Source organism: Odontesthes bonariensis, chromosome 8 (genome assembly GCF_027942865.1).
Source record: "Odontesthes bonariensis isolate fOdoBon6 chromosome 8, fOdoBon6.hap1, whole genome shotgun sequence".
NCBI lineage: Eukaryota > Metazoa > Chordata > Actinopteri > Atheriniformes > Atherinopsidae > Odontesthes > Odontesthes bonariensis.
In genome coordinates, this window is record NC_134513.1 from 11188446 (window position 1) to 11215903 (window position 27458).

The window sequence follows — 27458 nt, forward strand, 5'->3', positions numbered from 1 at the left end:
TGACAGTTGCATGAAAGGACTGCTCGGCTCCAAAGTGATACTGGAATATGTGCATGAGTGTATGAATCTAAAAGTGACAACTTGAAATTAGTAATGCTTATGGGATATTGGTCTAAAAATCATCCCACATTGTGTCACCAAAGCAGTGCAGCATTCACTTCTAACATTCTGGAGCTCCCGACATGTTCTGATCTTACTGACTCGTGCCAAGGGTGTCTGGGTAAAACACGGCTAAATGTGTTAGTATGTTACTGTGGTCGAATCGAAAGAGGGAATGGCCAGAAATCTATAAATATAGATCACCTCTAAAAGGAAAAAAATGGAGAAAGAAAGAGTAAAAAAGAAGAGAAAATGGAGGGAATAAATGATGGAATTAAACCACTATCGATCCCTTAATGGCACAGTTCAGACAGGGATGTAAATAGCGTGTTAATGGGGCCTGTAATTAAAAAAAAAAAAAAAATCTTCACATGGAAAGAGCAACCAAACCAATGACCTACTTCTAATTACACATACAAACAATTGAAAAATGAAGAGAGTATCAAACAGTGGCAAAAAAAAAAGATGAGCACTTGCATTGAAAAACAAGTGAAAAACTGAAATCAAACAGGACTTTGGAAGAAAAGATGACTGGACAAGGCTGAGCTTCCCGACCAGCTATCAGTGGGTCACTGACCGTCTCCGCTTTGCATTCTTAAGAGTAAAGCTCAATTTATGGTCTGTGACGCAAGACGCAACGCAAGCCCTTGCGCGGTTGTAAGCCCCCCCCCCCTCCTTGCGTGCTTGCGTGTCACCTTAATTTTCTAAACTTCACGCAAGACGCGAGCGCAAACCACTATCTACATCGCATCCGGCGGCGTGTTCATCTTCCGGTTTCATCCCCTAATAAAAGACCGCTGTTTTCAAACGCCAAGGTAGAAAGCGAAGAAGAAGCATGAATCCACTCGAAGAGAGACTTGCCGAAGAATTTCCTTTCATCGTAGTAGGCTTGTCATTGAAAAAATAAAACCCGCTGCTGCACCTACTGTCCTGGCGGTGAATCGCCGACAAAGCAAAATGAAGCATAAACGTCTCGAGCCATAGACGCACGCGCAAGGGCAGTTAAAAGAGGTATAAATCAGGCTTAAGGCTAAAACTCTGTAAATAGCAATTTGAAAAAAAACTCTGTTGGTTGCTTAGCAACTGAACTCTGGGGTCACAATAGCAAGACTTTATTTACATGCATATTCTGACAATGAAGAACAGATGTAAACGTCACTGTTCAAGAGAAACAAATAAAGAGGAAATGCTAAAAGAAGAAACCAAATTTGCATTTAGAGAGTGATGCAAGGCGAGGACTTGAATCATCTTGGCAGCACAGTGCTGCTCAGAGTGCTTTCTACAGAGCTCAGTTGCATTTCAATCAGGTTGTCTAAACAACTTGGTGGCAGCAGACAGCTTACTGATGTTTCAGCAAACTAACTAATGCACCTTCCAGTCTAGTAGAGCTGGCTTTTACCCTGATCTATGACTTGTTTCTGGACCAAACAGTCAAAGTCTTTCAAATTGAAGGAAAAGGAACTCAAGAATGGCAGCCCAGAAAGACACTACTCTAAAACATCAGTACTGTGAAGGAATGACTGCCAGCTCTGCTTTGACACATTTTAACCTTGTTTGGGTTGTTTTTCCTCACGATGAGCGTATCTGGGACAATGTGGAGTTCAGTGTCTTGCTCAAGGGCAATTTGACACGTCGAGAGGCTGGGGGGGGGGGGGGGGGGGGGGGGGGGGGTGTTAAGCCGCCAACCTTCCAGTTCAAGGACAGCTTCTCTACCTGCTGAGCCACGGCTGCCTCATAACGCTTAACATTTATTTTATTCCACAGTTTTCGCAACCAATTTCAACAAAGGCTGCTGCGGGGGCAATAAGGTACACATTGGACAGGAATAGGTTTGTGTGCGTCTGCCCATGTGCAGACTCTCCCAGAGTGATCAATGTGACTCAGGGGGTCCCATGCATCACTGTCAGTGGCAGGCTGCTGTCTGTCGGGGACAGGCTGGGAAAAGTCAAACAGCTTCTCAAATGGCAAGGGCCATTAACGGTCAGGAAAGCAAGCATGATTCCCACCATTAAACCTGCCTGATGCCCATTAATGAGTTTTTCTTTCGTCAATAGATAATTGATGTTTGCCCGGCATCACTATTCTGGTAAAACAGGTGAGTATACAGTTGGTGGTGAATGTTAAGGGAGAGAAAGGGAAGAAGTAGGAACAATCACCTACCCAAGACAAGAAGATGACAATTTTTTTTGGAAAGTCTCCCCTAATTCCACTGGGCAGCTGCTAGGAAAAGTATTTAGTATGTAGCCTTCTTGTGATTTTATGTAGCTGTAAAGCACTTTGAATTGCCTTGTGTACAAATTGTGCTCTACAAATAAAATTGCCTTGCCTATTTGATTAAATATAGAGTTTATTTTTAGGAGGGCTTTGAAAGAACTCTAAAGCCTTCACTGAGAATGAGTCAGAGAAAACATGGAGAAAGAGGAAGCAGACGTCCACAGTGGGTCAGTCAGAGCAGACTCTGGAGCTGCCCTCAGAATGACCCACAGCAAACCGCTGAACAAAAGCAATAAATTACTAAGATTTCCCGCTGAGGGGTTTCATTCTGCACTTGGCATTTTAAGTAAGGCATTGTCAGGAAAAAATTGTCTCCTTGCTAGTGGCAGAAAATCTGAAACAACAAAATTAGTTTGTATTCTTTATTTCCATGCAGGTATCTGTTTTGAATTGTAGAATGTCATTTAAAATGTGTCAGATGATAGGATGGCCGTGGGTAGTCATATTCCGACCAGAGGGTCGGTGTTACGATCTCCATGTGTCTTTGGGCCAGACACTGAACCCTACACTGCCACACAACATGTTCATCTGTGACTGACTGATAAAGATCACTGCATACTGTATGAAGAGCGCATAAACCAGATAAGCGCTGCACGAGGGTGAGTGAATATGTAGAACATAGTCTGTCAGACTGAGACCAGCGCTGAAATGCTCCACTTGTTGCCATACCAATAAAGACTTCATTTTCACTTGAATTTACTCCGGTCCGTTCTTGAGCCTCCTACTAAAAGAACCCGATCTAACACTAGTCAAGGTTAAAAAAGGCTCAATGCAAGTGTGGACCATTTATGTATCCATTCAATTCAGTGAGCTAGTGAATTTGACCAGAATACTTGCAGTGGCTTGCTTTTCTGCAGCACTCAGTGTTCTAACCCATTAATACAAGAACACATAAAAGTAGTTGTGCTGAACACAAGAAATTAATCCTGGTTGGTACCTGCAGACCTTTGTGAGACTCGCTGACATTTCTAATCCTGCTTTTTGGCATTTCCTCCCTCAAAGTCACTGCAGTACATATGTAACAATTAGACACCATAAGAGTTAAGGTGCTAAAGTGTTTGACAAGTTCCAACACGGTGAAAAGGTCAGTGATACCAAGTAATGCAAGAACTGTAAGAATGTAAGGATGACCAACAAGAGTCTGTCTCGCTCCCTCTGGCATGTAGTACTGGATCAATAGTGTTGTCAGGATGGTTGATCCCTAAACCAACACAGTGCCCCTTTTCTATGATATTATACATGCACATATGATTAAAAAGGTTTCATAGGGGAAAGGTTACAGGAAAAAGCATATGTCATAAAACCAACTTTCAGAGTAGGCTTGAAAACGTAAAAAGAAAAGAAAAAAAAGAAAAACAAGATTCAGCAAACCTAATCATGCTAAACCTGTAGTTGAATTGGTTTATAGATCCTTTGTTATACAGATGAAAGAAAAGCACAGGCCTTACACAGCACAACACATAGCTGAGCAAGAACAAGGTGCTGCAATGGCCTCAACAGATTGGTTATTAAAATCAATAATGGCAATAACTACCATCCGTCTCATTTTTAAGAGAGGGACGACATGGCATTCCGGTCGATGGATATTGAGCTACATTTGTAATTTTGATAAAATCATATCATTCTTTTTAACTGGGCGGTGTAAAGGTACAGTGGGAAACAAAACAAATTGAACTGAGCTTATTGAGTGGTTGCTAAAAACGTGTCACACAGCAATATGTAAATGATCACTGAAGCCATTTCCATTTTGTAATTATAAACTGATTGGCTTCCACTGACCTACAAGGATAATGAAAGGTAGTAAACAACAGCACCGGAACATTGCCACTTCATTTTTTCACCTAAATCCCCTTGTTTCAGGTTAGATGTTCGGCTTCCTCAACGCCCCGGGGTGCTGAAAACCCATGAGGAGAGGCAAGAGCCCAAATCTTCAAATCGCTGCCTAAAGCAATGAAAGCTTGGTGGGAACAGTCAAGCCACATTGAGCACATCTAGGGGTGGTCAAAATGATTGGAGAGGGCATTAAGCCATATTGCCTTGCAAAATGACAGCACCGCTTTCCAACAGATCCATTTACACCTTGGAGTGCAGAACCAATGAAGTTTGGTCATTATTTTGCAATCAATGAGCAGCACAGCAACAAAGACATGAGGGAAGTAGAATTGGTAAAGGCATGTTATTACAACAAATTCTCAGCGCAGATTTAATGGAAGATTACTTATTCCCTGAAAAGAGGGGACTGCAGTTTAAACTTGAGCAATGGTTATTTGGCTCAGTCGGCCAGTGTAATGTACTACATATGAAGTCATAAAAAACAATGCTTTTCCCGCATGTAAGAAGTCTTTCTCACTGTTCACCATCAGACTTTTTAACAGTTCTCCTTTGGGCATCATGATTGATTTGCACAAAAAAATTTTCTTCATGTTTCATCACTACTTTATTCTGTGAATATATATTTATTCTTATAATTTTTAGACTATGTATATATCTCTTTGGCTTATCCTCTATTTTGTTGTCTATAATGTAACTTGATTATGTGTACTTACTGTTTGCTGCTGCTTCAAGGGTAAACGGCTGAGAGCTATAAAGCTAAGTTCTCGTAGTAAATAAATAAATAAATTCATAAATCCATATTTAATGATAATAAACATGCTCCTGTTTCACTTAGTCATGCGCACAAATGAGATGTCCTTAATTTATGAATGTGAGCGAATTGCCTGCCGGACTTTGATGGAAACTTGATGGAGGAAGGATTTTTCATACCTCTCATAACTATTTCAGGAAGAATCCCCACTTTTTTGTGAATGGTCATTGTTCATCCAACTGCATTTGAAGGGTCTTGTTCGGCTCTTACCTAGAATTACTTTCCCACATATGTGAGGGGACCTTCTGTGGCACAGCTGTACAAAGTTGGGTCCAGACAACATAAGGAGCGTAAAACAATGCCTAAATGAACAGTCATCTACATTGGCTTCTAAAATGTGAAATAAAACAGAGGAACAGACAGCGAAGCCCAGGGTTTATCGAGTTACTTATTACAGACAAATTTACAATGTGATTTTGATATGTTTACAACCCACCAGCTGGGCTGTTACATCACTTCAGCATTCCAATCTGTATTATGAATGCAGAAAAAGGCCTCGAGGGGATAATCTCCTTCAGAAGTTTCCTAGTACCAGTTTCACTAAGCTTTATCATTGAACCGGGTGGTCAGAAAGCACATGGTGATTGAAATTGATCAGTCATAACGTGTGACTTGTTGATCGCCACGATATAGCTCACTCATTGCTCATTCAAATCCAAATCCAATTCACATGATGATTCACCTTATGCACACAACTTCATTCACACACTGACCTGTGGTGGACATGACAGTTTTTCAATGTGAGTGAAGAACCAAAATAACAATTTTAACACTTAAACCAGGCTTTAAAAAATACCTAATGTAAGGAAAAGTGGTAGAGGCTCCAGCAGAGCCAACCACATGCCCGCAGCATCTGCCATCAGAAAAAGTGGGATATAGTCCAATTCATTCTGGATTTTATATGGACACACACAAAAAAAGGCTAAATAAATAAATAAGATGACACAAATAAAGTTTTTACCAACCTGTAGCACTTCATTTTGAAGGTAATGTGACAGAGTTAGTGAAGGTCAGGTAAAATGTCACTGATTTGTTATGAACACGCCATTGAATTTTTGATTAAACTAAATGTTTGCACAAAAAAAAGGTTTGCGTGTGCAGCCATTTACGGTTATTCTGAGACTCCTCTCCTCTCAGTGACATTCAATACACGAGCAGATGTTTGCTCACTCCACTTGCTGCAGCTTTATGAATTGATTTCAGATTTTATAAACAGAATATCTATGACTCCGAGTGCAAAGACCTAACTATGCGTTTGTGGATTAAACAGCAGTGTTTCCTGGTGCGTTACCAGATCATTTCGGTGATGAGAGAATTTGGGAAGAGTTGGACTGAATCCAGACTGCAGGGTTGTTAAAGCCAAGAGAATAAAGAGTTCAGACTGATTTACTGGAGTAATGTAAAGCCATATAGATTCAGAAAATGTTCCCAAAAGAGGACAAATCATTTAAAGCCACCCAAAGGCTGAAATCGTGTTCATGATTTTCAGCAGTGGCATTACCTGCTCCAAAGTTCCACTGAATTCAAGTGAGATTTCAATTATAAGTAATACTTCAACCTTTAGAGGATTTTTTCTTTTTATATAATTTAAGGTGTGTAGAAAATACCCCAAAAAAACAACCAGTTATATTACAGATAGGAAGGGAAAAAAAAAACATTTCTACAGCTCCTAGCATTGTGCAGACGTTACCAGGGCTCAGTGACATCAGGGGAAAAGATGGCAAGCAACTGCGTGAGGTGGCATGGGACAATCATGACCGCACCATCATCATTTGTCTCCACCTCCTTTTCCATCCTCTTTCACAAGTTGACACGCTAAATGGCAGCACTGGTTTGTGTCACTCAAAAAACCATTTCTGTCCTCTCAGATCCTGCCTGTGCTGACAAAGTGCACGAATGAGGAGGGGGGGGAAAAAAAATGGGAGGAAAAGAGCCAACAGAGGCATTTTTCAACATGGCTTTTTGTCAATTTCTGCGTGCTTGTCAAAATGAGACGCATTGCTCAGCTGTAAGGCTGGTTGGAGAGTTGGTAGGCAGAGGTTGGCGTTTGAGTGCGAGACAAGTGGTGGAGATGAGCGACTGAAGAGCTACTCCTTGTTGCTATAAAGTAGCAGTATTGTAAAGAGTTGTCATAACAGGCTTGAGGGCTGCAAGGTGTAGTGCAGAAAGAAGAAATTCGTTCTCCATCCCATTGCATTCATTCCAGTTCCACACTTCATTTCTGAAGGTATTACATATTAAAACAGGCCTCATTTACAGTGAAACATTGTGTCGAAAACAGTTGTGTGGGTAGAGGGGGGACACTAAGCCAGCTAATATCACTCATGCCAAGAAGAAGTCAGTGACTTTATAATAAAATCTGCTTCGAGTCCATTCAGTGGCATACAGGGGAAAAACCTCTTGAGAAAAATCAATGTATAATCATGTTTCACTTTTGGCAATCTAATTCAACCCTGCTTCACATTCAATCACATTTAAATGGCCAGTGCTGATCAACAATGAGATAGGGGATCGAGGTGGGTGGTGTGTGATTGTGTGTGAGAAAGATGAAAGAGGGAGGACTGATTGAATCAAATCATTGCTCCTTAAGGGCTGAACATAGATCTCTGAACACTCCCCGTTTGCGCTTGCACATTTACGGTTAATAATGTTCTACTGCCACTTAGGGGCAGACTCATCAATATGTGGAGCAATCTGAGCAGTAGGTTGCACTTAGTTGTGTTGGCACTGTTGTTGGTGCTTTAAGTGCTCAGCTACAACTGGAAGTTAAGTAAATGCGTTGGTATCTTGCGCTAGACATTTAACTAATTTTGACCAAGTGTAATTAATAGTTAATTTGTATAATACTGCACTGACCTTAAGTGTTGATGGTCGCTTAGTCGGATTGAACTTGAACCACATTTAGAGTTTGGACATGCAAATGCTGTGAGAACTTTCAAATTGCACACACACTGCTGATCGAAACAACTCGGAAAAACATGAAAGACTGGTACATACAAAGTATCTATTTGACTTTAAAACAGCTAACTATGGAAAAGTCAGTCATATCATATCCCTAATTGTTGATCATACTTTTTTTGTGACTTTTTAAAATAATTTTTCTCCTCGCTTTAAGGAAAAATGGGAATAAAAGAGGCTTTATAAAACAAACAAAAAAAAACAAAAAAAAAACAAGACAGAGCCTATGAACACCTCCATAATTAGAAGACAAGGGAATGAAATGAGATGTGGCGAACAATTTTGGAACAAGATTGAGCACAAGAGACAATCCAGCAGAGAAGCAGGGAGACGGAAGACAAAACTTTTTTAATGACGTATCACTGAAACATTTCTTCCTTCCTCTTCCTGCCTTACAAGAGTGCAGGAACATGGCAGCACTACTTTAAAGACAACATACTGTGACTACTTTATCAGGACAGTGAATAAGGAGAAGAGCAGTGAAAGAAGCAAATAAATTTAAGTTAGCTTTCGGATGAGGGAACTGAGGTGGTAGGACCCAACATTCACATTAAGGTATAATCTTAATTTGACAGTTACAGTGGAATTTCTCTTAACTGATGAGATGATTCAAACTACTTGCATTACTTCCACAACTGGGTTGTCTAATCTTAGGGAGAGAGATGAGTCATTCGTGAATCAGTCAACAATGTCATCATTGCATTTTGTCGTCATCCTTTCACCGCATCTCTGGAGCTAAGGCTTGTGTCAGAACTTCAACACATCATCAAGCATTCATTTTACTCACGGACAACACATGCAGGACTTATGAAGCACATGCACAAAGAGTATGGCTCATCCACAGCACAATAAAAAAAAAATACAATAGCGGGAAGGTTGACTGATTCGCAAGGTTATGTGAACAAAAATCCATCAAATATGACCTTAATCTAAACGATGTGGCTTTACAATGTTGCAAAGTGTCTCTCGTGTTGACGATCGTCTATATTATTGTTATGCGCTGTACGATACAGAAATATTTTCCAATGCAAATATGTACCGTCTCTATGGTTACATGCAATCTTGTCAATCAGCCGGAAGCTGGGTTTTTTACATCTGATCCGACTTTATCTGAACATGAGTCTATTTCAGTACCACTGACTAATGAACAGAATAATTTAAGGATAATGAAATGGCATCGCCATTATTGACAGGACTGTCAAACACTTATACACAAGAGCACATTCATAAGCCTCGACACGAATACTTATCTGAAAAGATTAGCACACTTGTAATGCATCAAATGCATTCTAACGCACAATACTTTAAATGCATTTGGGTTAGACGGCACCATTGCCTGCAGAGGAGCTTTTAACATCACATGTGGCTTATATCTGTGCCTCCAAAGAGTCTGGAAAACACTCAATTAAAAACAGACAGCAGCAGACACACTCCTCAAAATCAATTTCAACATTGTGGCCACAGGCAAAAACAGACACCCATGACCCGACAGCATCATGAAGCCACAAGCTGCAACATTACTGTTATGATACCAACATCCATACTGGCCTCACTACCTGCTTGTACACCAACTTTTGAAGTAACGCAAACTTTGACCAGTAGGGCAGTTATCTTGTAGTCTTACAATTAAATAAAAAAGTTGAGGTCAACTCATGATGTAATAATCCAGCTCATATGCAACCATTCAACAAAAGTAGAAAACTTGTTACAAAAGTGGAAACTTTCAATCAATGCAATTTGCCAACTAAATCAACTCTATCCATACCACAGTTATATTTAGCTCTCTCATAGGTTGTTACTGTACAGTCACTTTAAAAAGTTAGTGAACTAAACCAATAAGTTTCAAGTCAAAATTATGATTTTCATCAGGATGTCAAACAAGGCAGTTTAATGAAAGAGAAATCAATGTCTGCCCTGGGAAATTACCACTGTTCATCCGTGTGTCAAGCCGCCCCGGATGTGTGCTTCTGTGGGTGTGTGTGGAACAAGAGGTTGTTATTGAAAAAAATAACTGGGCCACACACCAATGAACACAAGTAGGGTGCAAGTGACCTAGACTGATGTCAGTCAGAATTGAGAGAGTAGATGGAAAGAGCAGTTGTATGAGTGTTGGAAGGCAGTGGCCTGTGAGCAACATGGATCAATGTAACAGGAAAAAATAAATAAATAAATCTCTAAATGACAGGAAACAAAAAGCACGAGATAATGTCCATATATGGGAAGCACTTTGCTACTAAAGGAAAATGTGATTTTAAAGATTTATATGTGTTGTGGAAATGCAACAACGTTTCCCTTCTTTTTGAGGGTTGGAAAAGTTAAACAGCCCAACGAATGAATTAATTTATGTCATTTCAGTGAACTTAGGTGTAAAATTGAAACATTTCATTACAATAGAAAACCACAGACATGCATCTGAGGTTGAACCTATTTAACTTTGCCTGCAGTGTTCCCCAGATAGTGTGATGAGAGCAGAAACCATTTGACACAAGAGAAATGTTTCATGGAAAATACTTTGCAAATTCTTATTTACAAATATATATGTAAAAGTAGCTTTCGATTTCAGGCTATAAAATTTCTCCAATCCATTTAAGTAAAAATCAAAGTTCTGATCAGAAAACTGTATTTGTCTGTGAAACAGCACAACACACCGTCACATGTCTGCACACTAATGGGAGACCAGGGTATTAAAACTGCAACTGATCGACTCTTTAAATGTTCAGCTCAGCAAGTGTAAGCAAAAAGTGCAAGCTCCTAAACAAGCCGTGTCTGTTTCATGCTGTGCGGATGTGCCAGTAACAATTAGGTGGTTATCATCAGATGCAAAAGTATGTGCTTCGACATGCAGGGCTGTCACGTCAGTCGGATGTCTACCATCTAGCAGTCTCTAATTTATTTTCCTGCTGCTGCTCAAAGAAGGCCAACCATACCAGTTTTAATCCCCCTAAGCTATGTAGAAGTGCTAACATGCGGGAAGGGATTAACGGCAAAATAAGGCTGTGTGTGCATGTGTTTCAAATATGTCTGCATTAGCAAGATTTCACAAAACAGCTAAATGCACAATAAAATCACTTTCATGTTTAGTCTCAGCATTTGGTCAGGTTTGTAAAGTCATTCTCTCAAAGTCTTTATGTGTCATTTTTCTGTCAGATCTTTTCCACTACTTGATTTTGAATTTGTTATAGAGGTGTCGAACATGTGGGAAATAGAAATATAATTTATTTCTAAGCAAGTTGAGGAAATGTACAGCACTGCTCAGCCCACAACTGTCATCAACGACACCCTTTTCTCTCCTGTGGTCACCTACACAAACACATGTTGCCATGCGTGCTGCCGCTGTGGAGAACTCAATTGACATTCTATCCTTAGCTCTCCTCAGTGACTGTAAGCGGGCTGTGTGGGAGGACCTGCTTTGCTACAATGGGCTGTTGTATTATTGACTTCAATTTAGAAAGTGCTGTATGCTGCTTTTTTGCCCCCTACCTTCATAGCTGGGACCGTGCTGGTCCCCGGTCACAACCTACCTCCGGGGGAAATCCTTGATTGCATTTCTACAGAAAACACATTTAAGGAAGGTCAAAGGGCCCAGAGTTTAGATAGGGTAGGGTGTGTGGATATAGTGTGTGTGTGTGTGTGTGTGTGTGTGGGGGCTTTTTTTCCTCTGATCCATTTCCATTTCTCTATGCTCTTTTTCTAACAGTACTTCAGCGCTCTAGACTTTTTATGGTCGTTTAGCAATAATGTCAACGTCCATTCAGGTGTGTAGCTCTCAACCTTCAGCCCTCCCCATCCTGTATTGTCTCCTGCCTGCTTGCTTGCCTGGGTGAACAGCTGCTGAATTGTATTGTTGAAGGCTGCAGGTACAGCGGCACCGCACATATGAGCTGTGCTGGCTGCGCTCATAGATTAGACACACTTAGCTTGACTTCTCAAATCCCTAGTGCAGAAGAAAAATAAATAAATACATGGAAGCACAGAAACGGTGGATATTAAACAGAAGGGGAAAGAAAGGCTGGGAGGTGAGTCGTTGCATTAAAAACAAAGTATATCTCTATGTGCGTGTGGTCTCCATTTTTCTGCTGTCTATACAAGTAAAATGTTGTTGCCCTAGCAATAGAACATCATATAGTATGACTAGCGAGTGATTCTTGTGCTATTATTTTGCAAACAGAGTATTTCAGTAATGAAGTCCCACTTGGAAGCATACAAGACAAACTTCCCTTCTTGGAAAGTCACTGGAAAGCAGCTTGTAAGATTGCATGGTGTCTGTATCAAGATACAGTGCAAAAATAAACTGTATGGTAGATGAAAAGGTGCAGATATGCAAAAATAGAATAGCAAAATATAAATAAAAATACTGGAATGTGTATACACACACACACACACACACAACCTCCATCTGCAAGAGAGTGCTGCTATAATCCAGGTGTGGCCGGGTGGATTTGAGAGGAATGGAAAGCAGGGGTACATTTTCATTTATTTAGTTGAAGAGAGGAAAACACTTCTAGCCTGATAAAGAAAAACTGGGAGGAAGCTCTGGAGATGGAGCTTTAAGATAGGATCTCATTGTCTTTGAAGATATGAAGTATTAAAGGCAACCACTGAGCCTTTAGCAATGATACATGTTTGATCAAACAAGCTATAAAATCTATCAAAATTAATGAAAATTACAACTCCAGTTCTAGCCTTTAAAACCATTAGGTAAACAGGCACAGGTATTACAAAAGCCAAGCAGGCAATAAGTTACAACTTACTAGTTGGGGAAACAGTTTTGACCACTCAAAGTCCACCGCAGCAAATGGAGGGAGGCAGGAGAGGTAGATCGCAATGAAGAAGAAATCTTTGGTCCCTGGGAGCTCAAAGTTTCAAAGATTTAGCTGCTCTCACAGCAGTGAATTACTATGCTTCTACCTTCACTTTGCTCAGGGAAAGAGACATCCATTTCCCAGATCTGGCAGTTGGCAAGGCAACATATTGTGATGAACGCATAGGGATGTTCTATGAATCCTAATGGGGCCAGCTCACCAATGATCCCATGTGGTCAGGGCAAGACCGAAGAGAATTAGCATATGCTGAGAAAAAAGTATGCGAGAAAAGGCATCCCAAGCTTGGCACGTTAAAAAAGATGAAAATGAAAAAACATATCTAGTGCAAAATTCATGAAGGGCAGAAAAACCCAGTATCAATCAGTGGCATGATTGCTTAAAAAGTTGAAGAGGCTCATTGTTCTCATTTTCAAATTTGCATCTTATCTAGCCAACTTGGCTCATGCTGATTGCAGTGACTGGGTTAATGTTGCTAACCTTACAATATTTGTCCTCTGCTCCCAGCTAACACAGCGTTAGAGCTAATCCCTGCTCTGGCAGCCTGTATGAACACAGCTCACCATAATGAAGCCCATTAGTCTGGAGACAATGGCTGCTAGCGAAGCTCAAAGGTTGACTAAAACAGGATGAGCAGGAACAAAGGCGCAAAAATGCTCATCTTTTGTTGGCCTCAAGTTGCAATGACCTGATCTTGCCCTTATTTAAGAGCACACGATCTTACATATGCACACATTTACTGTATACAACACACAAGATGAGTGAGCAAACACAATTAAGTTGAGACGAGCCTGCAGCAAACGAAAAAAAACAAAGAAAATAAAACAGGATAAGAACAAAAGCAGTGTTAAGAGTGTAAAGGGCCAAAGGAAAAGAGGAGACTGCAGGAAAATTAACAAAGGCATTCCACTTTGTGCATCCATGTGCCATATACATACTCAGTTGGTGTACTCAAAGCTCTGTGTGGACATTTATGTACACATTAATTTGTCAGCAGACTCCATTCTTACATCCTTAAAGAGGATGCCAAGCAAGATATATGATCTCAACAACTACACAAATGTGGTGCCCACCGCTGTACGAATGCACCTCTGCAACGGATTGTAATCAAACTCCTATAAAACATATACATAACAGACATGACAATTATAAGAAACAGGAGGAGCACATGAATTCCAGATTAAAGGCAAAATACTTCTTAGCAATTCATATTTACCAATGTTTATTTCATTCAGTGACTAAACTAGCCTTAAAGCCATGGCACTGAATCACAACAAGCACTCCCAAATGGCCAGTGAAGAATCAAAGCACTGAAAAGCAGAAATAATGTGGTTCATAATAACAATTCAGCTGCCATTATCCATGTAATGTCATTATTTAAGAGGTAAAATGCCTGATGAAAGATAAAGCTGGACTTGCCCACTAAAAACTGCTCTAAAGAAAGCTTCGTCCAGACTGCATAATGTGAAGACACGTTTCCATGGAGAATGCTGCTAAGAGTTACCTCTAAGTATAGTGTGAGTGAAGGTCAAAGTAAGAGGCGAGGCAGAGCAGGTATCCTGGTGAAATAAGTCACCCAACCTTGCCAGATGGAAGCCACTAATACATCCTATTGCTTATTATACTCCCTTGATTTGCAAGCATATGATTGGTGTGACTGTGTGTGTGTGTGTGTGTGTGTGTGTGTGTGTGAGAATGCGTGATCAGAAAAAATGATAAACATTTGAAAAAAAAGAAGAAAAAAAAAAAAGAAAAATAAAATCCCCCAACAAGCAGTTTAAGCCTTACTGGGACAATGATAATGTGTCTGCATTGCGTATGTGTGCGGTACACCTAATCTCTGGCAGAATTAATTCCTGGAAACTGAAATGAAAATGGGGAAAGTACTGTCTGTTAGCATGTCTCTTGCCTCAAGGTCATCATCAAAGTTTAGGGTGTGGGAGTTGGTGTGTGCAAGCACATTTGAGCAAGGGAGGGGCTTCTTGAAAAATTGGTTTAAGATGACATTGTGCCTGGGGGGTGGCTCTGGTATGAAATGGATCACTGGGACATTACTGGGTACTTGGAGGACATGCTTCTTCACACACATATCCTATTCGCATTACATTTATAATTGCTCACAAAGCAAGCCCCAAAAATAGTGTGCCTCTCGTCTCTTTAAAAACATCCCATCCGTCTCACTCAGACACGTGTAGGGGCACTATATGCAGATCACCTTTGAGACTGTTGTGTAAATATCCTTCATCCTGTTGATGACATTATCATTAGATCTATCACTGAACTGTACATTTAATCAGATTGTCACTGCTGCTAGATCATACCTCAGGCCATTCATCCAACTGGAACAACTGACATGCACACACGCTTACAGACACGGGCTGCTGACCTATATGCGACTGGCCACAACCCAGATTTGCTAGCACTCACCCGAGGGGATGGGTTCTGTACTGACTGCATATACCCCTTGCATATGCTGGTGGACCATCCACACCAAAGTAGGTCATGCAGTACCCCCAAGAACGCCCAGTGCCCTGTTGGCCTGGTGAAGGGGTTGGTTTCACAAGGCCTTAGGCCAAACAGCGAGGACAGGGGTCGCACAGCAGGCCGATGGGGCAGACATGACAGCACGGATGGTCCCACTTATCTGACAGCTCATCAAGCCGTCATCAGCGAGCGAGTCCAGAAGGTAAGTCTGGACAACACACTGCGTCTCAAAATAGTGCATTTAAAACTGAACCAATGGGCACAGTTTGACCTGAATATTGACAACCGTCCTCAAGGGATGTACTAGAATACCCTGAAGAGCATGAAAGACTCCAAACTTACTCCTGATTCTAGCTGCATTCTGAACTCACCAAATTAAGGATGACAAAGAATCCATGCAAACTAATAAAGATAAGGAATGCCATGTGAGCTGAGGAAACACACAGACGCTTAAACTAGGGAAGACCTTGGCGTTGTTGCAGACGATAAAGTAAACGTAGTTTATTAAGGACTCGGATCAAATTATAAAGAAAGGGGTTGACCACCTTTGGTCAGATGATTGTTTCAGAACTCAACAGGCCATGGTCAGTCTTCATAGGAAGTGAGAAATCAACAGAGAGAACTGAAAAGAGAGAAATGGACAGGATCAGGGTGAAAAGAGGAGAGCTGCCCTCGCAGCGCTGGTCATGCTACAGTTCAGTGGATGATTCTGGTGAGATTGTAGTCTGGAAAGTGCTGTGCTGGGTGGGTAAAACTCAACCCCAACTCATTCTGGGTCACCTGTTCGTGAAATGGTGGCACACCATACTCACCCAATAGTATACAAGCACCACCTGACACAAACAACAGTGTCACTGCACAATGCCCTAAATCAGATTGCAGATCGTATTTAATCAATGCACACAAGATAACAAACCTTTACATGCAACTGACCCAAAAAGCACACATTTACCAGCAAACCTGCATACAAAAGTTTCAATACTTCAGTTTCTGTGAATGCCTACCTTTGTTTTACTTTCGAAAGGGGGGTGAAAAATGCAAGTAACCTGCACAGCTTACACTTTGTCATTTTTTTTGTCAATATGAAAAAAAGTATCATATGACACCAAGTCTGAACGCAATAAGCATCCTGTACAACTGAAAATATATATATGTAAATAAATTAAAGGGAACAAAAAACACCTGGCTATTCAAGCCAGCTGCAATTTCCTCAAAAATAAGTCTACAGGCATGGAAAGAGGATCATAAGGTATCCTGGAGGGGAAACCTGCATGTAATCCTGCTGTAGGATTACTGCCTAAGGCCTTATGGAGCCAGGAACCGAAACATGCCAGCAGGGCACTGGGCCTTCTTAGGGGTACTGCACAACCTACTTTGGTGTGGGCTGTGTGCAAGGGGTATATGTAGAAGAATGAGAAAGGGCTGAGCCCCCCCTGAGAATAAGTGCTGGGAAAAAAAAAAAAAAAGGAAAAGAATTGGGTGAGAGAACGACACAATCAAGAGTAAAAGCAGAGTGAGCTGCCATTAATGATCTCTCAGTAGGATTACCTACAGAACACCTCATTTTGCCTCTAACCTCTTCTACACACACATTTCCAAAGGTTCTCTTCATTTTTCATCCCAATTCAAATAGAAAGGTGATAGACTTCAATGAGGGGCGAAGTCATACTGCTGCGTCAGTTTCCTGACACAAGACAAAATAAAATCGTCATTGCAGAATGTAGCTCAATATTGTTTAATCTTGATGACCTTGTTTTCATTACTAACCCTAGAAATAAAATTTGACCAACTGCCCAGCCCTAAACTGATATCACCCCTCAAATAGCTGAGACAGCATGACTTTGGAATCAGTTTGGAAAGAAAAGGAATCAGCCGGTCTTTCATGAAACAGGAAAATCTCCCCTATACTCTTGTGGCTGCCACCTCACCGTTACATGTGTTTCATTGAAGCCCATTCATATTCAACTGCAGTCAAGTCAAGGAGAAAGTCTGTGTGTATATAATATAGGAGTTGGCTCTATACTCGTTTGCCAGTGGGGAATAACATACTGCGCTACAGGCAGTGTGACCTTTTCTAGCTGGTGTGCTTTCTCTCCTCCTTTCCTTGTCTACCCCTCTCTTTCACACGCTTACTATCCAGCTCAGACACAAACACAAACACATACACACACCCATACCTAGCAGTACCGTCACAGCTAGCTTTACCAACCATCAATTACCCACACTGCTACCTGGTTTAATAGACACAAGGCTTGTACAAATCATGTGGGGTGGAGGGGTGATGGGACAGTAGTGTACGTTTGTTTTGCCTCTTCTACTGCGGCAGGAAGGTAAAGCATGTCTTGTTTTCTCCCGTTTGCTTTCTTTAACATGACCTTTATGGCTGTGTGCTTCCTGAAGCGACAGTTTGTGTTCAAATTGAGGGTTATGGCCTGCCTGGTTAGAGTGCTCTAACAATGTTCAAAGACATACATGATGTAAGAGGGAAGTAGCTGTATATCCTAGTCTACTATCTTGTAGATTTCAGCAGTTTAAAGAAAAATTATTTCACTCGAAACTGCTCTCTCTTAAATCTTATTCAAATTCCTGAATCCGTCTCATATAAGGCAATAAAGTAGCCCAGTTACATAATCTAAACTTTTAAATCCACTGCCTTGAAGAAAGACAGAAATAAACTAACAATCTGAGAAGCTCAAGAGAACATTCAGTCAGCAAGAGAACTAAGGTGACACAGTGACGGACAAAGAGGAAGCAAACGAGGAACGACAGTGAGGAGGATGAAGGTGGAGTGGGTGGGGGGAGTTAATGCACAGAACACACTGCATCAAACCAAAGCACTGCTCCGAGCAGGATGCGTCAGCAGTCCATTCATGTTCCTCTTTTTTTCCACAAAAAGGGTAACGCAAAGCGAGATTGTGAAAAAAAAAAAAAAAAACAATCTCAAGAGATAGAGTGCAAAGAAATTAAAGATAGAGGGCATCATGAAAGAAATGAAGCCAGAGAGAAACAGAGTGCCCATCTGCCTGCCTTTGCCACTACAGCAATGCTGGAAAGCTTTGCCAGTTTCGTTGGAATGGTCAGATTACTGCTGGGCACAAGGGGGTTAAAATCTGGTTGCTGTGGGGATGCCACCGTCCATCTCTGCATTGTGCTTGGACAGCGTCTCTTTTCCCTGAAGCTACAAAAAGCAACAAAGAAAGCCAGAACAAGAGACTATGAGCATTAAAAGAGGGAGAGTAGGACGGCAGGAGCAAACTGGGTTTTGAGGAGGGAGATCTCTAAAAAGGTCTGAGTGCTTTGAGCTCACCCAACTACCTCAGGACACTGCAGAAAGCAGGAGGGAGGCAGAAAGAGAGATAGAAGGTGTGTGAGTGAGAGAGAGAGAGATAGTGAGCGCGCACAAGTGAGCAAGAGAGAGACAGCGCACACTCTCTCTTTTGCTGCTACAACGGATCCTTTCCACATCGACGCTGCTGTTAACGTCACGCCTGTAAGCCGCACTTGCCCAGCGCTTGCTCCTTTCCCCAGTTGGACGCTGCATTAGCGAGGGGGTACTGATCACTACGATAGAAGGAGGAGGAAAAAAAGAACTGGAAACAAGAAACAACAAGCCGGAGAGAGGAAGGAGAAACTGTGCACCATCCCTCCTCCCTCTAACCCACCTCGATCAACCCAGCTACAAAACCCCCGACACCTCCCAGCACCCCCTTCCATCCCCCACCCCACTCTCCCTCTGAAGAAATTGACGGATTATTGGGAAGTGCACGGGAGGCAGGCGGCAGCCACTGCTGTGTGTGCTCGCTACTGCTGCTGTGTGCTTTGCAGGGATGGTGTGTGTTGGTTTGCAATTGCTGTTGTCGCAACAGCAGCTTCCGAGGCTGGAGCGTGTGGCTAATAAAGAGGACTAAGAAGCTAATGAAGGCAGTGCGTGCCACCTAGCTTTTTCAACCGCAGCCAAGCGCTCCCGAAAAGAAAGGAAGAACAAAAAAAGAAAAAAATCTGCAAAAATCAAGTGGACACGACGCCACTACTGAAAAGTGGAACAAGGAAAAAAAGTGCAGGAGAGAGAGAAGGGCTGTCAAGACTGACCAACTGATTGACTACTAAAAAGTGGACAGTGGAATACAGCGAGTGAGTGGGAGTTTTTTCTGCAGCTTGTCAACCTCCCTCCTAACCACTGCGAACAAAAAAAGAAAGAACATTGGAAAGGACTGTGGAATTTTCATTCAACCTTCTCCAATCCCCCCTCCCAACCTTTTTTTTTTTTTTTTTTTAAATTTTAACATTTTTTTTTCTGGACTTGTGTCTTTGATTTTGGTGCATGAAAAATTGTTCACGTGTGTTTCTGCGGTCACCTGTACTATGGAGACCTGGGAAAGGTGTCTAGCAGGGGGATCAACTGTCGGATTCCAAGGACAAGCAAGAGAAGAGGAGCCGACAGCAAGAAGCAAGCAAGGGAGCACTGCTGCTTTAGGAGCCTGACTGGATTCCTTTCTACAGTCGTTTTCCCTCTTTTTTAACACTCAACAAGGAAAGGGAGAAAAAACACTCACAAAAGGCCTTCGAACCTTTCTCTTTGGATGTATGGATTTACAAAAGGGCTCATCTTTGTTAAGCTCTTTGGCACTGATACATATTTTGACAGGGCAAATATAAAAAACGGTTTTCTTTGCTGCTCTTGGATATAAATACATCTGATGCGAAAACCACAGCTGTGTGATTGCAAAAAGGAGGGAAGCTATATATCTCAGTTCAAGGACCTGTAAAAATAACTTGAGGTAGGTGTCTAGAGTTTCAACACCTTTTTGCATTACTTTGTAAAACCTCTCTCTCCCTTGTCCTGTAATACTATTTTTGATTGCTTAATTTACCATCATGTCCTTCTCATACACATGTTTCAGAAAAGCCAGCCCTCTCCACCTTCTCTTGTCCTTCTTCCCCTGATAGTTTATGGAGATATAAGCACTTCTTAAGTGAAGATAGGTCAAGTCCTCATACCCCATAACAAGCACCCAAACCTGTTCTCCTCCCTTATCCTATACAGTTCCATTATCCTCTGCTTTGGTCTCCTTATCAGTACTACCAGCCATCCTGCTACATTGATTGTCCCTAAATCCACCAAACAACTGCCCCAAACATCCCCATCCTCCCCCCAGATGATGCTGAATTATGAACGTGCCACATCATGAGTCTCCTGGGGCGGGTATCTGTGCATCGTGCCAGGAAAGCCGCCCTGCTTTGTGTAGTCTTCCTGATGGCGCGAGCGTGGAGCAGCGCCTCCCTGGCCTTTGCAGGGGCGGCGGTGTCTCAAGGACCCCAGGGCTGTCCACCACAGTGTTCCTGCAGTAATCAGCAGGGGAAAGTGGTGTGCACCCGGCGGGGCCTGACCCGCGTGCCCCCTGGGATTCCAGCCAACACGCGACACCTCAATCTAATGGAAAACGCCATTGAGGCGGTGCAGGCTGACTCGTTCCGCCATCTGCACCACCTTGAGGTGCTCCAGCTTGGGCGAAATGCCATACGGCAGATTGAGGTGGGCGCGTTTAATGGACTGACCAGCCTCAATACATTGGAGCTATTTGACAACCGGTTGACGGTGGTGCCAAGTGGGGCCTTTGAGTATCTTTCTAAACTAAGAGAACTGTGGTTGAGGAACAACCCCATCGAGAGTATTCCCTCCTACGCCTTTAACCGGGTGCCCTCACTCATGCGACTGGACCTAGGAGAATTAAAGAAACTGGAGTACATCTCAGAAGGAGCTTTTGAGGGCCTACAAAACCTGAAGTACCTCAACCTAGGAATGTGCAACATAAGGGGTGATATGCCAAACATGACTCCCCTAAAGGGCCTGGAGGAACTAGAGATCTCAGAAAATCTTTTCCCAGTGATAAAGCCAGGCTCATTCAAAGGTCTACGCTCTCTAAAAAAGCTTTGGGTGATGAACTCACAAATAACAGTCATAGAACGCAATGGTTTTGATGACCTATCTTCATTGGTGGAGCTCAATCTTGCCCATAACAATCTGAGCGCTGTGCCACACAACCTGTTCTCCCCGCTCAGGTACCTGGTGGAGCTCCACCTTCACCATAACCCTTGGGACTGTGGCTGTGAGGCTGTGTGGTTGGCGCGCTGGTTAAGAGAGTTCATCCCGACCAACTCAACTTGCTGTGGACGCTGTCACTCACCTGCCACCATGAGAGGACGACAGCTAGTTGAGGTGGACCAAGGTGAGGGTGCTGCAGTCCAGTGCTCTGCCCCATTCATTGCTGATGCACCACGGGACTTAAACATCTCAGCAGGGAGAGTGGCTGAGCTCCGTTGCCGCACAGCCCCAATGTCTTCAGTGCGCTGGCTCCTACCCAATGGGACTATTCTGACACATGCCTCTGGTCACCCCAGAATATCAGTCCTCAACGATGGTACCCTTAATTTCTCAAATGTTCTAGCAACAGATACGGGCACCTACATCTGCATGGTATCCAATGCAGCTGGGAACTCCAACGCCTCGGCCTACCTCAATGTGAGTGCAGCTGAGCTTAATACATCCAACTTGAGTTACTTTACTACTGTGACTGTGGAGCTTTTGGGTCCAACAACTGAGATGTCCAAACCTAAGACTACCACAGCTGCTGCTGCAGGTGCTGGGGTTGCTGGAGGAGGAGGAGCAGGCCTAGGGACAACAACTACAACAGCTTCTCCTTCAGTCTTTCAGCCAGTTTTCATCTCAACACCAACTGTGCTGCTGCAAAACACTGACAGTCCAGCAAGCGCAGCTAAGCCATCTGTGTTACCAGGACTGCGAGGTGCCACTGGCAGGCCAGGCAAGTCAGGCCCAAGCCTGGATGAAGTGATGAAGACCACTAAGATAATAATAGGTTGCTTTGTTGCAGTGACACTATTAGCTGCAGTCATGCTAATTGCCTTCTACAAATTGAGAAAGCGCCACCAACAAAGAAGCACAGTGGCAGCTGCTCGTACAGTAGAGATAATCCAGGTGGATGAAGAGGACCTTCCACCACCAGCATCTGCAGCCCAAGAGTCATCTCTCACATTGCCTGAAATCCGGGACCACAACAGTATACACAAACTGGACTTTATCAGCCACAAGACTGACTACAGCTTTCACAAACCCAAGGCTGAATACAAACCCCAGCCCGACTTCACCCTACACAAGCCGAAGGCTGAATATACAACATACAAGCCAAATATGGACTTCAGCAGCCACAAATCAATTGCAGACTATAACATGCACAAATCAACACCAGATTTTAGCCTTCACAGACCAAAGCCTGACTGTAGCCCATTTAGACAAGAGTACAGCACTCACAAACCTAAATCAGAATACAGCCCATTTAAACCAGACTACAGCACTCAGCCAAAGGTTAAACCAGACTACAGCCCCTTCAAACCAGACTACAGCACTCATCCTAGGCAGAGACCCGACTACAACACCCAACCGAAAATGAAACATGACTACAGCCCATTAAAATGTGACTACAACACACAACATAAGTCTAAAGCTGAATACAGCCCATTTAAGCCCGACTTCGGCACCCACCCAAGACCTAAACCTGATTACAGCCCATTCAAGCCCGACTACAGCACTCAACCTAAACCTAAAATGGACTACAATTCCCAGAGACCTAAAATGGATATTACTTACAAAACCAAGGAGCATTATACCCCCCATAAGGCTACACCCGATTACAGCGCCTTCAAGACTGACTTCAGCCCCCACAAAGTGGATTACAGCGCCTATAAGTCTGACTTTAGTCCACACACTCAAAGACCTAAACTTGATTATAGTCCTCATGAAATGGAGTACAGCCCTAATAAAGTGGACTACAGCACTCTAAAGCCCAAATATAACACCTATAAACCAACCGGCCATGGGGCTAAATGGACAGACAACAATGTTGGGAACTCTTTGCCGCGAACCCTGCCCAGCACCATCACAGCAATGGCTGAGCCCTTTGTCATAAAAACTCACACCAAGGAGAAAGTACAGGAGACTCAGATTTAAAAAGTCACCCTGTGTCCTAAAGGTTCTCACTGCTTTCCCTATGGCCCTAGCTCCCACCAACCCGTTCCACTCCCCCTTCTCCAGTCTTCATTAAAATCATGCAATAGAATGCACAACGAAAAAAGGACAGGAACTACATTTTTGTACAGAGTGCAAACTTTAAGAGACTGATGATTTATTGTTGTACATGCTTATAAATAAATACATATATATAAATATATATATATGGACATACTGAAACTACCATGGGTTGGTGATAGAGAAACGTATATTAAAAAGAAATTGAACCTATTTTCTAACTTGTAAATTGTATTTAAAACAATGAGTTGTTTAAGATGCTGTCTTGACTTTGACAAATGAGGGTAGTCTTGTTTTAAAAGGGGCATTCTGTGTGATTTTTACACCATGCTACAGAGAATGCAGTGATAAGAAAAAATATTTATACAGAGAAGACTTTCTTTAACTAAAACCCGAAAAAAGGTCAGTGTCGATCTTTACAGGTTTATCTTGTAAACGCACCAAGAATTTGTACTGTGCCAAATGTTATAAATGCAATAAAAAGGATTTTTGGAAGAAAAAAGGAAATATTAGAGAGATGTTTATTTCCACCTTCTTTTCTTCGCCCAGCAGATACTGTAACGATCAGCCAAATGCTTTAGACACTGCAGTAAGACGCTGCAGCTATACTTTAACCCTAAGTGTGCTGGATGACTCAGGCGGAATAAATCAGTGCAGAAGTGAATGGAGCATTTCTTTTTAAATCTCTTGCACCCCCTAAAAGGTTCCTTTGTATGCAACAAGAGTTTTTTTTGTTTTTCATATCACCCTTGATTGTAGTGGTGCTAGGTTAATTTATGTCACATCTAAAGCCTGCACTATACATATGCTTTAATATGGTAAAAAAAAATTAAGCCATTTCCACAGTGATGTTACAACTGTCTATTGTTAACTTAGATTCTTATTACATAATGGCGAAAAAAACCAAGGCCATTGTTACCTTGATCATTTTCTGTATTACAAGCCAGTCGTATTTTTCATGCATCTAATGAGGGGGAAAAGTGATAAATTTGGGAGAGATAGTGCTTGGCTGTTTATACTGTCTCGCCATAAAACACAGTTCCTCATTTCATTTTTCATTACATTTCCAGCTGTTGGGCCTTCATAAATCCGAATGAGAGCTTTTTACGGTGACAAATGCATTCAGGTGCTGCCATCATTTGTTCGTGTTTTCATCTTCGACAACATTAACCTTCTCAGTCATAATATAGCTGACCTTAAAGTTCCAACTTAAAAAAAAGAAAAAGAAAAAGTTAACCGTCAGCAAACAGTGGTTGGTAGACATTACCTGTAGCATGACATATCCTCAGTATGGGAGATTGAAGATTCACTGCTGCTGTTTTCTGGAACTCTTTATCTGGCCTTATTTAATGATAATATTGGGGACAGTGTCTTATAATTGGCTTATTTAAATTACAAAAAGTGAGAGAAATGGCGTGAACTATCCTGGGAGCATTTTTTTTAAGTAAAGATTAGAATGACATATTTGGAGTGATTATCCAAACATGTTATTCACTTTCTAGGTGAGCGATGCCAAAGAATACTAAAGAAGATCAACATTAGAGAGACTGATCATCACATAATCCAAGATACTCCCTTCTCTCCAACCTCCATAGAACTAGCATCTAGATTGCTAATTAAACACAATAATCAGCTTGTGATACAAAACTTCATCAGATTCACATTCACAGGCAGGAAGGCAGAGCTTTCATCGTCTAGTGTATTTTTCTAACAGCAGTTTACATACGCAGTAAGAGGTGTAGCAAATCAAGAGCTGGTTTAAAAGACAAGAGAAATATCAGAATTTGTCTAACTTTTTCAACATTTGAAGCTGAGGAAGTAAGGAGCGTGCAGCCATTAGCAGAGAGTGTTGGGTTATTACAAGCAGTCGAGGCCGACAGAAGAATTATACATGTTTTTAAAGGATGAAAGTGCAACACTTGCATATCAAAAAAGAAAGAACAAAAAAGACGGTTTGGATTAAATGCCTAAACAGAGAATTAGGAGGACATGAGAGGAAGGGAAATGAGCATACTGTGCAGGTGATTTGGTGTTTTTCTTCTTTTTTTTTTTTTCTTCATTTTCTCCCCCCTCCTCCCTACTATGTACCCGTTTCCCACGGTGTCTTCGGCTTAGAAACATTACATGATGTGAAGCAAGATACCAGCATCCCTTTCATGTCTTCTAATATTTTGCATTACAAGTCTGGGATCAATATAATGAGAAGAGACTTATTAAAAAAGGGGGGATAGGGCAGTCTAAAATGTCTTTTTCGGAAAACATTGAGTATTACGTTTGGAAAAGTTAGCACAAACAAGTTACAAATATTAGTCATCAGTGTCCTGTCATTACTCCGAAAACATCTTATATTTTTTCTCAGAACCAACATCTAATTGGGTTGAAAATTACCAATACTACACTGCAGAGTACGAATGGCTGTCAGAACTGGTCACTTTTTCAAAAATCAAATCAGACAGTCGACTACGGCTCGTGCTATCCTCCTCCTCCTGCAGGGTGTTTTTGAGTGAACCTGTATTCTAAATATTGAGCATTTCCTGCAGTTGAGAGAATGAGGTAGACGGATCAGAGAAGCAAGTCTTTGTGCATTTGTCCATCTGTGTGTGTTTCTTGTGACAGCTTTGCTGAGAATTGAGCTACATCGAAACAAGGACGGCTGAAGGAAAGAGTGTAAAGGGCATAAATGTGGAGGAGGATCTGAAAGGAGCATCAGTAAAAAACGAGAAAGCATGGTGAATTGTTTATAATTGATAATACACAGCCATTTCATAATATATGAACATTTGCCATTGGACAGCATTCCTTTGTTTCCCCACTTCTGCCATTTCCATGTGACTGCTCTGCACACGTACTTGTACAGCAAGAGTAAGTGTTCTCCGAATGTCCCCAACAACACACGGAAGGACTCTCCAAGCAAGTAAAAACAGATATGTTGTTTCTATGTGCCAGATGGACTAACTGTATGTAAGAACTAAGCTGTGTAATGATATTTTATCTCAAGCTTTGTGGATACTGTATAATATTTTATTCTGTGGAAGGATCTAATGTTACAACAAGCTATTCAGTAGTGAAGTATATTGTGCTGTGTGGTCACATATTCAAGCTGTACGTGCTATAAATGGCTCTGTCATCCTAATCAGTCAAAATGGCTACAGGGTCATCAATCAGCCAATCAGCTGGCCAGCCACATGAGGGCCAGTCTCCATGGGAAACCCTTCTCTTCATCCATTCCTCCTCCACATCATGTTTTCTGTCTTTGTGCTTCATTAGCAATCATGAAGCCTTTGGAGAGAGGAAGCACGGGAAGATGGACCTATTTAACCACAACTCAGAGCTGCAGTGGGGGAGGGGGGGTTGAGATTGGAGTTAGAGGACAAAGATAAGGCGGTATCATAATTGAGATGCAAGAGAGAAAATTTTAAAGGAACAAAGAGCATGACAGATTACTAGAAAGTTATTAGGGAGTGAGAAATTTGGCCAAAGTCAAAATCGGTTAATATTAGAAAAAAAGGAAGATGCACACAAAGTAATATGGCAGAGCTGGATATAGTGGACGACAAGGGACGTGCTTCAGAGAAGAAAAGATATAGATACTAAAACAACATGTGAAGTGTAGAGGTGCTAATTATAGGAGAATGAGGTCACAAGTGAAATATGAGTAGGATGGGAGAAGAATGACACAAAAATAAAAGAAGCATAGGGAAAGTGATTTATTTCACTGACAAAGATGACGTAAAGCTTCCAAAAGAAGGAAAAGCAGAGCAGAGGGAGTGAAAGGAAGCAAAAGCAAAGGCACTTGGGAAAAGACTAAGCAGAGCAAATGTGATGCAAGAGTGCCAGCTACAGATGGAAGGGGGGATATATAGCTTGGCCGCTGTGGCTCTTACATGATTGGTGAATGGCCTGGACTGCACCACACTCCTTTTGGTGGGGGTGGGGAATACTGGGGCACACAGAGTGCAGCGGATAAGAAGTGCTGATACAAGAAATGGACGTGACCATTGAGGGTACTTGAGAAAGGGACATTGGCGAACATTACAGCACGGAGGGTGGGGCGATCAAGACGTGAGGGCAAATGGAA

The 27458-nt window shown here is 42.0% G+C and overlaps 2 protein-coding genes across 2 annotated transcripts in view; one reads left to right on the forward strand and one right to left on the reverse strand.

Moving 5' to 3' along the window:
- snd1 (staphylococcal nuclease and tudor domain containing 1) overlaps positions 1 to 27458 on the reverse strand; it is a 160254-nt gene that overhangs the window by 64460 nt on the left and 68336 nt on the right. The window lies entirely within an intron of this gene.
- lrrc4.1 (leucine rich repeat containing 4.1) lies at positions 18689 to 23914 on the forward strand. Its single transcript, XM_075471700.1, has one exon. The coding sequence runs from the start codon at positions 20465 to 20467 to the stop codon at positions 23300 to 23302; it is 2838 nt and encodes a 945-aa protein (XP_075327815.1). The 5' UTR covers positions 18689 to 20464; the 3' UTR covers positions 23303 to 23914.

What these genes read in the sequence shown, in the direction of transcription:
- lrrc4.1 (XM_075471700.1), top strand. Translation starts at nt 20,465, where the DNA reads ATGAGTCTCCTGGGGCGGGTATCTGTGCATCGTGCCAGGAAAGCCGCC.